Raw genomic sequence first — 14699 nt, forward strand, 5'->3', positions numbered from 1 at the left:
CAAGGATGCTGCTTCCAGACCTCCAGCCGTCTTGTCCCCACGGCCGCTTTCGTCTGCCCAGCCCGTGGGCCTTAGGAAGTGGGCACGGGCCCTGCTGTTCACTGGCTGCTGTTTGCTCTTGGGCTGGGCCTTGGTCCACTTAGGGCCAGGCCAGATGGCGCAAGCTGGATGGTGTCACAGCCTTCCTTCTTCCTTGGCCAAAAGGCAGCCCCCGACCCAGTTCCAGGAGGACCCTGAGGCCGAGGGCTTTGTCTCCAGGGAGGGGTCACATGGAGCCCTCTGGGTCCGTGGGATGCTACCCGTAGGATGGAGAGAGGAGCAGAGTCGCAGGTGCCCACTGAGGCCAAGAAGCCAGCTGTCTCGGGAGACCCTCAGGTGCTGGCTGGTCCTGCCTGGGGCTCCTGCTGGGCTTGGGGGCCTTGGTGTGGTGGGGGCCACACTGTTATGAGCTGTCTTAGTAGCAACTCTGAGAGACAGAAGTCCTCTACGAACGGATGTGACCTCTGCAAAACCTGCCTGGCTTTGCAAACCATGGTTGGAGCCTTCAAATGCCAGGGGGCGGGGGAGGCAGGAGGAGCCCACTGCTCTGCCCCTGGCTTTCCTGTGCAGTGAGTAAGCGGTGGAGCAGGGACTCAGCAGCCGAACTGGGACCAGCTTCCTGCTGGCGGTAACAATCCTCAGAGTTGTCAGAAGTCTTCAGGGAGTTTACCTGGAGGCCCTCTGGAGGCATAGGGTGCCTGCACTCCCGCCCTCAGTCCTTTCTCTCCTCCAGTCCTGGGCAAACTCACCTGGGGAGGCGGTGGCCTCTCTCTCTGTGTGCTCCAGTCTCTGGGTGTGTGTGTCCATTAGAATTAGTTTTATTGTGAGTGACCAAAAAACCCAAATAAGAGAGTTTTAAATAAGATCAACATTTATTTTTCTCTCACATAAATGAAGTCTGGTGGTATTCAGTCCAGGTTTGTTATAGCGGCTCTGCAATCATCAGGGATCCTGGCTCTTTCTATCTTATTGTGTCATCAATCTCAAATATGGCCTCTACCTCATAGTGCAACAAGGCTGCCAGAGCTCCAGCCACCATATCAACATTGCAGCCAGCTAGAAGAAGAAGTGAGGAAGAGGACCACACACTGCCTGCTTCTCCCTGCCCCCCACCCCACTGAAAGTCACATCCATTAGTCACACAGGATACTTTTCTATGTATCTATCAGGCAGAATTTAATCATATAGCAGCACCTCGTCTCAAAGGAAGATGAAAAATGTCATCTTTCACCTGGGTCATCATGTGCCAGGCTTAAAATCAGGGTCCGGTTAGTGGAAGAAGATGGAACAAATTCTGGAGTATAACTAGCTGTCTCTTCCACAGCGTGAGACCTGAGCAGAGGGTTCTGGATGCTGCGTGGTTTCCGTAAGTCCCTCTGGAGAGCCGCCTGGCTGGGGGCAGTGGGGCTCTGCCTCCCCATCTGGGCCCTGCCTCCAGCTTTGGGGCTCGAAGTCCCCCTTGGAGCTATGGTGGTAGCAGGAATACAGTCCCCTCGGGGTCTCCAGTAGGGAGAGGAGCAGTTTGATGATCAGGGCCAGCCAGGCCATCCCAAAGAGGATCCACAGGGACACCGTGTTCTTGTACCACAGCGGGTACCTCCGGGAGGGGTCCATGCCTGGGGGAGAGGCAGGTCAGAGGATGGAGGCCGGGGGAAGCCGGGGCCACATCCCCAAAGCAGAAACAGATACACCTGCCTTGATGCAGAACGTGGGAAGTCCACACTGGTCCCAGCTTGCTGACCTTGTGGTCCCCTCCCTGGGATTTCAGGAAGCCTCCCTGGATTGCCACCCTGGGTTGGGAACTAAATTTCCTCTCTGTCTTTCTGAGGGACTCTGTTCGAGCTCTACCCCATTGGCTCTCCAGGTGGGGTCCCTGGACCAGCTGCATCAGCATCACCTGAGAGTTTGTTAGAAATGCACATGATCGGCGCCCCCCAGACCCATGGACTCAGAAACTCTGGGGGTGGGGCAGGTAATCTGTGTTTTAACCAGCCCTCCCAGAGAGCCTGATGCCCGTTCTGCTGTTTGCCTGTCTCTGTGTTTGGTTTGCTCTTATCTGAAGGGACACAGCTTGCCAGGAGCTTTAGGAAGAACAGATGGAACCGATGGAGTTTGTACCCTGCCTCAGTTCTTACCAGCTGTATGACCGTCATCTGTCTGAATGTCCCTCCCCTGTGAAAGAGGGAAAATAATTTCTCCTCCTTGGCTTTTAGGAGGAAGTCCTAAATTCTTAACCCAACGCCCCCTAACTACTTCCTCAGCCTCGATTTGCACATCTGTCCCCTTTGAGTGCTGTTCTCCAGTCACTCTGGTTGTTTCCCCACTTCTCCATCGATCACCCTTCCTGCCCCAGGGCCTTTGCGCTTGCTGTCCTCCCAACTCAGAAGGATCTTGATTTCCAATTCCTCTTGGCCTGGTTAACTTCCCCTCATCCTTCAGATCGCAGCTCAGACTTGCCTCCCCAGAGACTAGCATGGGCCCCTCTGTTACACTCTCTCACAGCACATGTGCTTTTGCTGGGTAAGTTACTTATTCTCTGGGCCTCAGCTTCCTTATCTATAAAACGGAGGTGATAAGGGTGTCTACTTCCTAGGACTGTTGTGACCATCATGTGGGTTAATGCATTGAAAGTGCTCAGAATGGGGCCTGGCATGCAGTCTGGTGCGTTGGTCGCTGTCGTTGGGCGGTTGTTTTGCTCACTGTTGGATCCCTGCACTGGGCCCTCAACACGGTCAGGACAGGATGAGTAACAGCCGAGGGAGGGGATGGATGGGGGTTGCTGTCAAGACAAGGGCCTGCTCCTTAAGTTAGTTCTTCCTTCTGTCCGTTTCCTGGGGTCTGTCTTGCCTCCCTCAGCAGACCGGGATCATTCAAAGGGCAGAGACCGTCCTCCTGTTTCCTTGACACCCTTTTCTGTCTCACTCCCTGTACTAGCCCTCTCTCCAACGCCCAACCTGTCCTGCTGGCCCAGGACAACCTCTCTGCCCTGTCCTCCCAGGGCCGGGCTCCTCTTCTGGGCCCCAGCTCGGGGATGAGCCTGCAGCCATGGACCCAACCTTGCCACCTGGCAGGAGCCGGGATTGGATTAGGCTGATTGGGTTACGGGGCCGCCATTCCGCTGGTGGTCCCAAATGAGATCAGCGGGGAGCCAGCTCCTGCGCCTGCTGCCCGCCAGCTCGGCCTGCTCCTGGCGACGGAGGGGAGGAGGAGTTCTTCTCCCCTTTGATTTCATTGTTTTTGCAGAAATCATAAGTGGCAGGAGACCTGGCAGCTGGCAAGGCGCTCAACTGAGTCGCAAATGCAATTGGGGGAAGCGGGGGATCTGGGGCCAGGGAGGAGCAGGCAGCTGGGGCCGAGGGCTGCTCCGGCCACAGCCCTGGGGGCAAAGAGGAGTGGCTGTGAAGATAACACCCCTGTGGCTGCTGACATGCGGATCACGGACACCCCGAGTCCAGGTGGTGGACCTCAGCATTCCCACGCAAGAAAAGGGTTTGACCTTGTCTCTGGAGGAGAAGCGAGGCTGAGAGACACGGGAATAGAGGTGAGGGTGGATCCCCTCTCAGCTATGGAAGATTCTGGAACATATGCAAATGAGGAGCCCTGGCTTGGGAGTCTATCCTAAACCTGCCCTTGGATTGCCTGCTCTGTACCTTAATCAACTTCCTTCGCCTCTCTGGGCCTCAGCTTCCCCTTGGTAGAGGGGACATTCGGGGGCTCTCAGTGTGGTCACTTGCCAGGAGGCACTGAAATGACCGCACAGGGACCCAGAGCAAGTAGCAGGTCTCCGGGATGAGGTGCAAGGGGCAGCTCGGCCCACAGCCCCTTGGCGGGAGTGGTCTGCCCGGGCAGTGCCTCTGGGCTTAAGGGGCCCGTGTAGGTTTGGGCCAGGCCTCCTTGGTCAGGGTGTGGGGTGGAAGGGGGCTCTGGGGGGTCTGTGCCCCATAGGTACGCCAGCCTCCCCTGCCCTGCCGCTCCCTACCGGGGGCTCACAGGGTAGCAAGGACCCAGATCAGCTGCCTCACTGCCCCAGAGCCGGCCGAGCTGAGGTCACTGCCCCTCCCTGGGTGGTGGCAGAGGCCTTTCCTCCCACTTCTGGGGTGCCCACATCTAGAGGGGTCCCTCCCGCCCTGCCCTGTCTCATGGGGCTGTGGGGCTTCATAACGCCCTCATCGAGCTTCCCCATCCACCTCCTAGATGCTTCTCCAGGCAGCCTTCCCGGGCAGCCTACGGCCAGCTATCCCCACCCAGGACCAAACTTTGGGGGCCCTGGTGGTCAGTGGGTACCGAGGGACCGTAGCTGGGGGTCTTGTTTCCACTTCTCCTGTCCTCTCTTCACTGGGTGCCCTCTAAGGACCAGACCTTCTGGGTTTAGGACCATCACTGGGGCGAATCCTGAGTTTCATCCCCTGAGGGGAGGCTGCCGCAGTACCATGACATCACCCAGCCCTGGGCTGGTCAGAAGAGGATTTCGTGATGGCCCGAGTGCAGCATGGAAGGTGGAGAGCTGAGTGGAGAGGGAGGCAGGGCCCAGTCACAGGGAAGGCCCTCGTAGGCGTGGTCATGGAGTTTGGACTCCAACCTAAGACTATGGGAAAAACTGAAGGCTTTCAGAGGAGCTAGGCAGGTCACATGATAGCATTTGTCAAATTTTTTTTTTTTCTGCTTTGGAAGATTTGCCCTGAGCTAACATCTGTTGCTAATCTTCCTCTTTTTGTATGTGGGCCACCATCACAGCATGGCCATGGCTAGACAAGCGGCATAGGTGAACCAAACCTGGGCTGCTGAAGCAGAGTGCACCGAACTTAACCACTAGGCCACAGGGGCTGGCCCAGCACTTATCATTCTTAAAGGTTGTAAGAGCCGAGGGGGGACAAGGATAAAGGCTGCACAACTCCATGGGTGCCATCCTCAACGTGCTTTGTGTGAATGACAACCGCTTAGGATTGTGCAGTGCCCAACATGCCCAACTGGCTATATGAAACAGCCCTGCCTGGACTAGGGAAATGGCAGTGGGAACAGAGGGGAGGACAGATCTAAGAATCAACCTCTGAGCTGTGAGGGGGCAGAGGTGGCCCTTGGAGCTGCGGGGCTCTGCTCTCCTCAGACACATCTCTCCATGCTGAATGGAGGAGTGGGAACACGACTTGGTTGGAAGAAACCTTCCCACGGATTTCCTCCCAGAGCAACAGCCTCCTTCCCAGGACGGAGGAATCAGGCAGGGGCAGCAGGAGGCCCTGACACCAGGCCCTGCCTTCTTCCTGGAGAAGGAGAGGTTCTGGGAAGGGGACCTTGCCCACAGGCCAGAAGGCACCAAGGGGGTCTTAGTGAGCACCCAGCCCAGGCCCCTCACTCTACAGACAGGAACCCTGAGGCCTAGAGAGGGGGTATGTGAGGAAAGAGGAGGAACTTTGAGGTCAAACAGATCAGAATTCATATCTCACTAGCTGTGCAATCTCAGGCAAATGACTTGGCCTCTCTGTGCTTCAGCTTCCTCCTCAGGGGTGACAATCGTCCTCTAGGTTGCCTGATGAGTCAGCTGTTTGTCACTTTGGTAAAACCTCATTTCAATATTCCAGGCTGGGTTTTGTCTCCGAAGGGGTGAAGAAGAGCAGGGCCTCCCCGGCAAGTTAGGGCCGGGGATCCGAGCGTGGTGCTGGTGCGGGGGCCCACTGGCCCTATGCTAAACCCTCAGGGGCGGGAGCCGAGGGGCATGATGAGGCTGAACGGGGTGGCAGGGGCGGGGGGGTGGGGTGGGGGGGATTGGGGGGGTGGGGGGGTGGGGAGGGGCCCAGCCATCCCTGCCACCCTGCAGAATGTCCTCCACTGCCACCTGGTGGGTATCTGCCTCGGCTTTAACATGCAAGGTCTGGGGCCCTTGTCTTGCCCACAGTGGGCCCTCTGGACCCCGCAGTCCTTCCTGGCTGGCACTCAGAGTCTGGCCGCCCGTTGTTCCCTGGTGGGGGTTGGGGGAGGCTGGGGTTTCTTGAGTCTCCTAGACTCTCCTGCCTGATCACTGTGGGCCGTGATATGGAATACGTGCCCCAGCCCCTGGGTAGTGGGAAGCTCGGCGTTTCATGGGGGAGGGTGAAGTGAGGCAGAGAGATCCCAGGACAAGGATGGACGGGGGAGGGAGGTCAGGGACTCCCTTATCTGGGGAGCTCTAAGAACAATGGTGGAGCCTGTGGACCTGTGAGCCCTCCCAGCCCTTGTCAAGGTGGCCAGGAGTTGTGGCTTACTTTTTAGCTGGGTGACCTTAGCCCTATCACACAGCAAAGGCAGGTTGAACATGCCAAGGACCGTGTCCTCTGGACTCTGAGCCTCCAACCCCCACAGGGCCTGACTACAGGGGACATGCCCCCCTCTACCCCTGCCGCCCGCTGGGGCTCTCACCAATCACGTAATCGCCGAAGCCCACGGTGCTGAGGGTCATGAAGGCGAAGTAGAAGCCCTCCACATAGCTCCAGCCCTCCACGTGCGAGAAGAGCAGCGGGGGCAGCAGCAGGAAGAGCAGGAGGCCGGAGAGGAGGGCGCTGGAGCCCGCCAGCCACTGGGCCTTGGCCGGGTCCTGTGGTGCACACAGCGCCCAGCCCCATGTGGCCTCTGCCCAGTGTGGGGGAGCCGGGAGCAGATAGCCTGGGGGTACTGAGCTGGAGGCAGCAAGCACTGCCTCAGCAAGAAGGGGGCTGCCCTCGTGCCTCTCCACGTGGTCTGTGTTCTCCAGACTCCCAGCCAAGACCTGGGCTGCCCCTTCCTGGCCTCTGGGTCCCACCACATCTCCTCCCCTGATGCCCCTTTATTACTAAGACCCCCACTGTGGGCAGTGACCCATAACCCCACCACATCCCCACCAGGAACCCCGATTCCCAGAAGTAACGCCTATTCCCACCAGCAACTCACCCTCCTGAACCCCCATTCCCACCAGAGCCGTCTTTTTCTCACTCCGGGCAGGGGCTGCCCTCGCCATCAGTGACCCCGATTCCCACGAGCCGCCTCCTTCTCGAGGTGGCCCGTCCCTGCCCCCACGCTGCAGCCCCTCACCTGCCAGGCGCTCCCCAGCCTGCGGGCACAGCGGTGCACCGCCTGCTGCATGAGGTGCCCCAGGCGGTTGAGCACCACGAGGTTGAGCGGGATCCCCACGAGTGCGAAGAAGATGCAGAAGAGGCGGGCGGCCATGGTGTGGGGGCTCAGGTTGCCGTAGCCTGAGGTGAGACGGGGGTGCTTCAGGGGACCTTTCCATCCCCAGGAGCCTGCATTCCTGACCCACTCCAGGTGTGGCAGCTGGTACTTATCGAGGCCTCCCTTTCCCATCCCAGCGCGGTGCAGGGGCCCCTATACATTCATCCCCTCGGTCCAATCTGACAACCACCATTCCAAGTGGGGATTATTCCCCACATGTCACAGACTGGAAAACTGAGGCTCTGGGAGGCTCAGCAGTGAGCATGAGCTCAAACCCAGGAAGGGTGAGCATCCCGTCTCTCCTCTCTTCGTTTCCTCCCTCTCTGTGTGGGCAGAGGGATGCAGGAGAGCAGCCTGGGAGGGTGCAGAGTCTCCAGTCGCTACACCTCCAGGATCCACTGCACCCTTCAAGCTGAGGGCACGCTGTCTCCAGGCCGCTCCCAGCCGACAGCTGGAGGGACGGGCACCAAAGCTGGGCCAGCCCTGCCCGATGCAGCGTTCCTCTGATGGGCAGTCCTGCTCGGGGGCTCCCACCGCCAGGCAGAGCCTTTCCCAGAGCCTGCAGTTTATCCCACTCAAGGCCCCTCCTTCCCTCTCTCCCTTCTCAAGTGTCAGACCTGCTTTGCAGGCTGAGGCTGTCACCATCTCTCCTGTTCCTTCTCCTTTGTCCTTCAAAGACTTCCCCTTCCCCCCCATGCTGCCAATAAATCTCTTGCACATCTGATTCTGTCTTGATATCTGATTTCCAAAGGACCCCAATGAACACACCTGGGCTTGCTCCCAAACCCCTCCAGGAGTGAGGGCAGACAATGGACCATCAGGTAACCTGGGGGAGGTGGAGGCTGGGGCCTCTGGTCATGAAGATAAGGGGAGGGGAGGCTAGGAGAGGAGGAGGTGTTCCTAAGAGGACTCTGTCACCCTGGCCATCGTCCCGGGTTCTCCTTCATTGCCCTCACCTCTGTCTCCCCCTTCTTGGTCACAACCACTGTCTTGTCTTTCTAAAACGCAGACCTGATGATATCACCCCGCAGGTTAGGACCCTTTATTATTCATCATACCTGCTGGGGAGAGCCCAGTCTCTCACCTAGCTGAGCTCAAGCTCATCTGGTCCCCCTGCTTTCCCAGTTCCGCCCACACTCCTGCCCCACCAAACCCCAGACCACCTCATGCCTCTGTGCCTTTGAACATGTCACTCTGCCAAGACACTTCCCATCCTTGCCCACCTGTAAATGGCCCTTTGAGTCCAGACCATCCCATGGAGCAGCTCCCCAGCACCCTGCCGGCTTTGAGGATAACCCACTGTAAGGAGCATTTGTTTCCATGGTGGTTGCCCCCACCAGGGAGCCTCAAGAACAGGGCTGGGTCTTAATCATCTTTATATTCTCAGCATTGGGCACAGGACCTGACACTTGAACGCTCACCATATGTGTGTTGAATGAGTACAGGAATGAACAAATGAGTGAATGAATGGAGAAATACAGGAATGCTCGTGTAAATAGGTGAACAGATGCCTTGCACCCTGCCCTCTGTCACTGCCTAACATCCCTGCCCCTCCAGGCTGGCTCAGCACTCCCCCACCCCACCGTTCCACACTCACGTGGACTGTATTGAAACTGCAGCTTACACCCACCCCTGCCATGCTGAGGGGTCTCAGGGAGCTCAGTCCCGAGGCCGAAGCTCGGGCAAGTGCAGAGCTCGGCCTTTGGAATCAGAGGCACTTCCTGGGTTTGAATCCCAGCTCTGCTCCTTGCAGGCTGTGGCACCTTGGGCAAGTGGCTTGACCTTTCTGAGCCTGTTTCTTTGTCTGTAAAATGGGGATGTTGACATCCACCACAAAGTGTGGTGTGGGACGAAAGGAAGCAAAGGAGGTGTAGATGGGAATGTGAACCCTTAAGCATCTGTATATAGAAGGTGCTCAATAAATGTTTATTGCATGAATGAACAGATGAATGATTGAATTCCACTGGACCAGCTTCTGGTCTGAGGACATCAGAGGCATCTCGAGTCCTATCCATCTTCCCCTTTTGGCTATCATAGCTTCCCTCCTCTAAAGGCGGACACTCTCCTTCCTGTTGGCATCCAGAGAGAGTAAACCTCTTGGTTTCCATCTACCCCTCTGCCTGGCTCCTTGCCGACCCCTCCTCCAGCTGTGGGTCCCCAGCTGGGTTTCAAATTCCAGCTCTGCTGCTTACTAGCTATGTGACCCTGAGGAAGTAGTACAAATTCTCTGTGCCTCAGTTTCTTCATCTGTGACGTGAAAATAACAAGCCCTGTCCTTGGAGTTGGACTGTATGGACAGAATGAGATCTCTGATGGAAAACAGCCCCACACGGGGCCTGGGACGAGTAGACCCCGGCTGGATCCTACTGTATCATGCATGGGGAATGAGGCCAGTCTCCCATCCTCTGTCCTGCTCCCCACTCAGAGCTGGCTCAGAGAGCTTTAGGGAAGAACCGGGTGGTGAGGAAGCAACAAGGAAATAGTCCAGGCTGGGACAGGCTGTGAAACCGAATTCAGTGGGCCAAAGTCACCGGTCTGCGGTCGAGGGTATATGAGGTGTGGGTTTCAGAGACTGAAGACACTCACTCTCTGGCAGGCCTGACCCGTGCTGACGGCAGCAACATCACCTACTGCCCTGGCACTCAAAAAATGCTGGTGGGATGGGTCTTTTTGGAATTCACTTAAGTGTCAGCATTAGTTGAGCACCCACTGTTTGCTGTGCCTTGTTCTAGACCCTGCGGTGTAAAGATGAATAAACACCATGCTGGCCAGTCCTTCCAGAGCGCAGGGCTCTCCCAAGCATGCTTGTCTCAAGGTGGAGGACAGGCCCAGCTCCCGCATGACCCCAAGACCTGTTTCCAAGAAGTACTAGCTGACTTCAGACTAGATGGAGTGTCCTCTGGGTGCTCCTGCCTAGCCCCACTCTGGGGAGGACAGAGGCTCGGATACTGGTGTCACTGGGAGAGGATCCTGGCTGGCCAAGAGCTGGTGGAGGAGGCAGTGTGAGGCATCAGTGGCGTCAGCCTGCCACCTGGTGGTCAGTCGAGTGTCATGCAGGGGCGGGGGCCGGGGCAGAGGTCCAGGGGCCGGGTGGGGATGAGGCCGCCTGGCTTGAGTTATTTCCTGGGTTTCAGAGCTAGAGGGATCTAGGCTGCTCCCCTCCATCCCCCACCACAGCCCCAAGGTGCCCTCTCAGGACAAGCGCCACCTCAGCTCTCTGCAGGGCACGGTTAGGGACACGGGAGGGAGATCTGGCTCAGGTGTCCCCGTGTGAGGGAGGAAGGGAGCCTGGAGAGGATGGTGACGGGGGTGATGGAGTTGAGGAGAGGCCTCCAGGAATGGCCGCCTCTCCCCAAGGCTGAGAACAGGGGGTCGAAAGTCTCTTTTTGGATTTCTGCCCCTCCTTCTTTCCCAACTCTCCCTCGCCTCTGCTCCCCGAGAGGCTGTGCGAGGCAGAAGTCCCCTAGAGCAGAGTTTCTCAGACTTGAGCATTGCACACAAACCTCCTGGGGGCCTTGGTAAAATGCAGAAACTGATTCAGCAGATAATCCGCCAGGCCCGGGAGGCCCTAGATTCTGCTCTCAGGTGGTGTCCACGCTGCTGGGTCCGACCACACTTGGAGTCTCGAGGTCCTGACAACCTCTCCAAGAAGCAACTGGCTCCCCATCCCTCAGGGGGAGGCCACTCTCCCCAGCCCCACCCACCTGGCTCCATGCTGTCCTTACCAATGGTGGTGATGGTGGACACGGAAAAGAAGAAGGAGCCCATGAGCTCCCAGCGCCCCATGCTGGTGGTGTTGCTGAGGACGATGTCCCCATCCCGGTACGCTTGGATGATGCCCTGAAGGAGAGGCTGCAGTGACCGCTAGGCTCTGTGGGGGAGACTGCACCCACAGCCACACACGTGTGCATACACGCATGCATACACGCACACACACAAACCCGTGGACAATTCTCACAACCGTTCTTTGATGGCAGCCAGTCCACGGAAAGGAGGCTCTCCCCCTCCAACCAGGGGCTCCCCAGGGGCAGGAACCACGGGGACAGCTCCTTCCCCTCACTTGAGCCCAGGTCAGCCTAGGATATCTCACTGGCTGGAAGAACACCATTTATTTTCTCCTCTGGTCGCTCCCATTCCTGCAACAAGCACTGGCCAGGCCTGCTGTGTGGTGCTTTTAGGGAACCCAGAGATGAAAGAGACGTGACCTCAGTCCTCAGTGGGACGGAGCCAAATTGTCTAACTCTAGCACAGTGCAGTCCTTGCAGCTCTGGACACAAAGTCAGCGCAACTGCACGATCCTGGGAAGATGCTCAACTTCTCTGTGCCTCAGTTTTCCTATCTATAAAATGGGAATCCTAATGGCACCCACTTCACAGAGTTGTTGTGAGGGTTAAACGAGGTATTATGTGTGAACACTTAGAAGAGTACCTGAACACGGTGAATGTTAGTGGTTGCCAACGTCACCATTATCACGAGTCTAAGGCAGCTGGAGTAGAGAGGAAAGGTGTTTGTTCTGATGGGGGTGGGGGCAGAAGGCTTCATGGAGGGAGTGATGGTCTCGTTGGGCCCTCCTTGAGGGCCAGATAGGATTGGCCCTGGTGAGGGGCATTTAGGCAGATGGGTCAGCAGGAGCAGAGGCTGGGAGGTGTGACTGTGCCTCGGTTGTAGAATAAGGAGACTGAAAGATGGTTGTGGGCCAGGTCATGCTTGGCTCTGCCCTGCCCAGGAGCCAGTGGCAGGCTGCATCCAAGGCAACTGAGCAAACAGAAGACAGGATCAGGTGTTTGGGCTCTGTGGCAGCTGGCAGCATAGAAGATGTTGGCAGACTGGAAGGGGAGAGATTCCTACAGGGGTGTAGAGTGATGGAGGGGCCTGGCCAGCATCCTGGCACAGGGTGGTCCAGGAGGAACACAGAGGAGATGTTCAGAAGCCCAGGCCTCAGGCTCCATTTGGTGCGGGTAGTGAGGGAAGCATCTAAGACCAGTATGAGTGTGTGTGGGTGTGGGGCCAGTGACAGAGATCTGGAACAGGTAGAGGAGCAGGGCTGGGAGGAGGAGGGCTGCTTGCCCTTGACCTTGGGGGAATTTGAGGGCTGCTAGGAAGTTGCATGTACTTCCCTGGTACCCCTCGGGGAGATCTGGGTTGGAGGCACCACATCTTTATTCCTGGGGATGGTTGAAGCCACAGGAGGGTTGAGGAAGGAGGTGAAGTGGGCGTGGAGTAGGAGGGGGCTGGAGGGGAAGTGTACAGAGATGGAAGTCCAGCTGGGAACCACCCCCATCCACAGATCCACACTGAGGCAGTCCTCATGGCGAGTAACAGCCCCATGCCTGTGTACATGTGTGTTTGTATTTAACCTCTCTGAGCCTCGGTTTCTTCATCTCTAAAATGGGGATGAGTGTAATGGTACCCACATGTGAGGTAGGTGAGGATGAAGCCAGTTAACACAGGTTAGTACACTAGGAACAGTGCTCAACAAGCAGTGAGTGCTATACTAGGGGAGTGTTTCTTACTATTATCATCACCCTCATTGTCACCTCCCCCTGCCCAGGTTGCCTGCAGTAAAGTTCACCTCCTTTGCAAGGGTATCACACAGCCCCCAGGACCAGGTGGTCGGCTGTATTTGTGGAAGTTTAGTGGTGGGGGGTGGAGGCGCTGTATTAGGTCCTTAGCAGAGGTGGTCTTTGCCCTGCCCAGCTCCAGGCCCTGCCGAATTGGCTCAGTCCAAGGGCTCAGGACACCACCTGTGCTCAGGTGCCCCGGACACATGTCCCGTCCCTCTCCTCGGAGGCACCGGGACTGCGAGGGGTCGGGGTGGGGATTCAGGCCAGGGGTGCAGCTGTCTGGGCCCAGGGACCTAGTAGGGACTAGGACTTTAATACTTCCGCCGAATCCCAGCAGCTCCTAGTTGGGCGTCGCCCGCCCAGAGTCGGAGAAGGAGGCCTCTATCCTTTCTCCATGCCCCGCCCGGAAGATCCCTCCCTTGCTTCCCCTCCTCCCCGCGCCGCGCTGGGTCCCCACCCTCCGAGCAGTCTCTGTCCTCAGTGACCTCTGCATCCTCCCGCGGCTGGGTGGGCGCGCCTAGCCCCTGGTGTCCGAAGGCTCGGAGTAAGGCGGTCAGCCAAACAGCGCCTCTGCGTCTGCTCCTCCCCTCGGACCCGGGTCAGAGCACTTCGAGCTCTCCCTCGCCCCCAGCCTCCCCCCCGCCCCACCACTGACCCCCGACTCTGACACGCGCGCCTCAGCCCCATTCTACCCACCGCTGGGCCAAACTTTCCCCGCGCCCCTTTCCCCCAGACCCCGCCGGTCCCGCCCTCGGTCTTGCTCGTCCTTAGACACCCAGCGCCTCCTGCCGTCCTCGCTCCCAATTCTCATATTTGCTCCTGGGGTCTCTCTGGGAAGGGACCAGATGTGACCTTTCGTCCTTCACTCGAGGTCTAACCCCGACACAGCACCGCGCGGTCCGGGTTGGACCCGCGCCCCGCCGCCTCCCAAGCCGGCCAAGCGCGCTGTGCCCCTATTCTGACCGAGCGGGCCGGCCCTTCCAGCTCCCGACCCAGCTAAGCGCGCCCCTGTCGTCCTCATACTCAAATTCGGATGTTGGCGCCACGCATCTCTCCGCAGGGCCCCCAAAAGAGGACTCAGAGGGCCGCGCTGCGCTTTCCTCTCGCTGGAGCCTGGGCCCTTTCCCCTGCGGTCCAGCCCACCTCTCTCGTCCCCTACCCGGCCACGCGCGCCCCCTGTCGTCCCCGCGTCTATCCCCTCCACCTCTCTTTTAAGCGCCCTCTCGCCCTCTGCCCGATCACCCTGCGGTCCCCTGCCCATCCCGTCGCGCCCGGGACAGCCCCGCTCGCCCCTGACCCGGATCATTAAGTCCAGCGCCGGGCCATCCAGACACGTGAAATTCCGCAGCAGCGCCCACTTGTCGTGCTGGAACCTCTCGGTGGCATCATGCGCCGCGGGGCTCTCCAGCACCCAGAACACGCCGGTGCCCAGCGCCAGGTAAGCGGGGTAGACGAACAGCAGGAGCACGGTGCCCGGCACCGCACAGCTCGGGGCCCTGCCCTCGGACGCCGTCCGCGCTCGCGCTCTGCACATCGAGGGACAGGCGGGGTGGCCTGAGCCGGGAGCCATGGACCAGGACTGAGGCGGAAAGGAAGGGCTAGGAGCTCGGCTGGTCCCTTCTCTAGCCAACGCCTGCCTGTGCCCAGTTTTCTTAGCAGAAGGGGCGTGCTGGGCCATGGGACAGCCTTGCCCCACCCCGCGCCGGGATCCAATCCCAGGGTCGAAAAGAGACCCGGGCTGTGGGCATCTGGCCCCTCCTCAAGTGTGTGTGGAGCGCTCACCCCCCAGGCCTCGCTCAGGGAGAAGGGGAGGGCCGCTGGGTGACCGCACGCGCAGAGAGGAAAGGGGCCCAGGGCCCCCCCGCGTGTCCTGTAGCAGGCAGTGGGAGGGACTCTGGAGACCGCACTCACACTCCGGGA

The 14699-nt window shown here is 58.7% G+C and overlaps 1 protein-coding gene across 1 annotated transcript; it reads right to left on the reverse strand.

Annotated features, from left to right (window-relative positions):
* Positions 1-892: 892 nt before the first annotated feature.
* On the reverse strand, positions 893-14595 carry KCNK17 (potassium two pore domain channel subfamily K member 17). Its single transcript, XM_001917970.5, has 5 exons — positions 14077-14595; positions 10941-11055; positions 7078-7238; positions 6430-6604; positions 893-1655 (listed from the first exon to the last, which is right to left on the reverse strand). Exons 1-5 carry the CDS (start codon positions 14455-14457, stop codon positions 1345-1347), a joined length of 1143 nt encoding a protein of 380 aa, XP_001918005.3. The 5' UTR covers positions 14458-14595; the 3' UTR covers positions 893-1344.
* Positions 14596-14699: the final 104 nt, after the last annotated feature.

This window comes from Equus caballus, chromosome 20, assembly GCF_041296265.1.
Source record: "Equus caballus isolate H_3958 breed thoroughbred chromosome 20, TB-T2T, whole genome shotgun sequence".
NCBI lineage: Eukaryota > Metazoa > Chordata > Mammalia > Perissodactyla > Equidae > Equus > Equus caballus.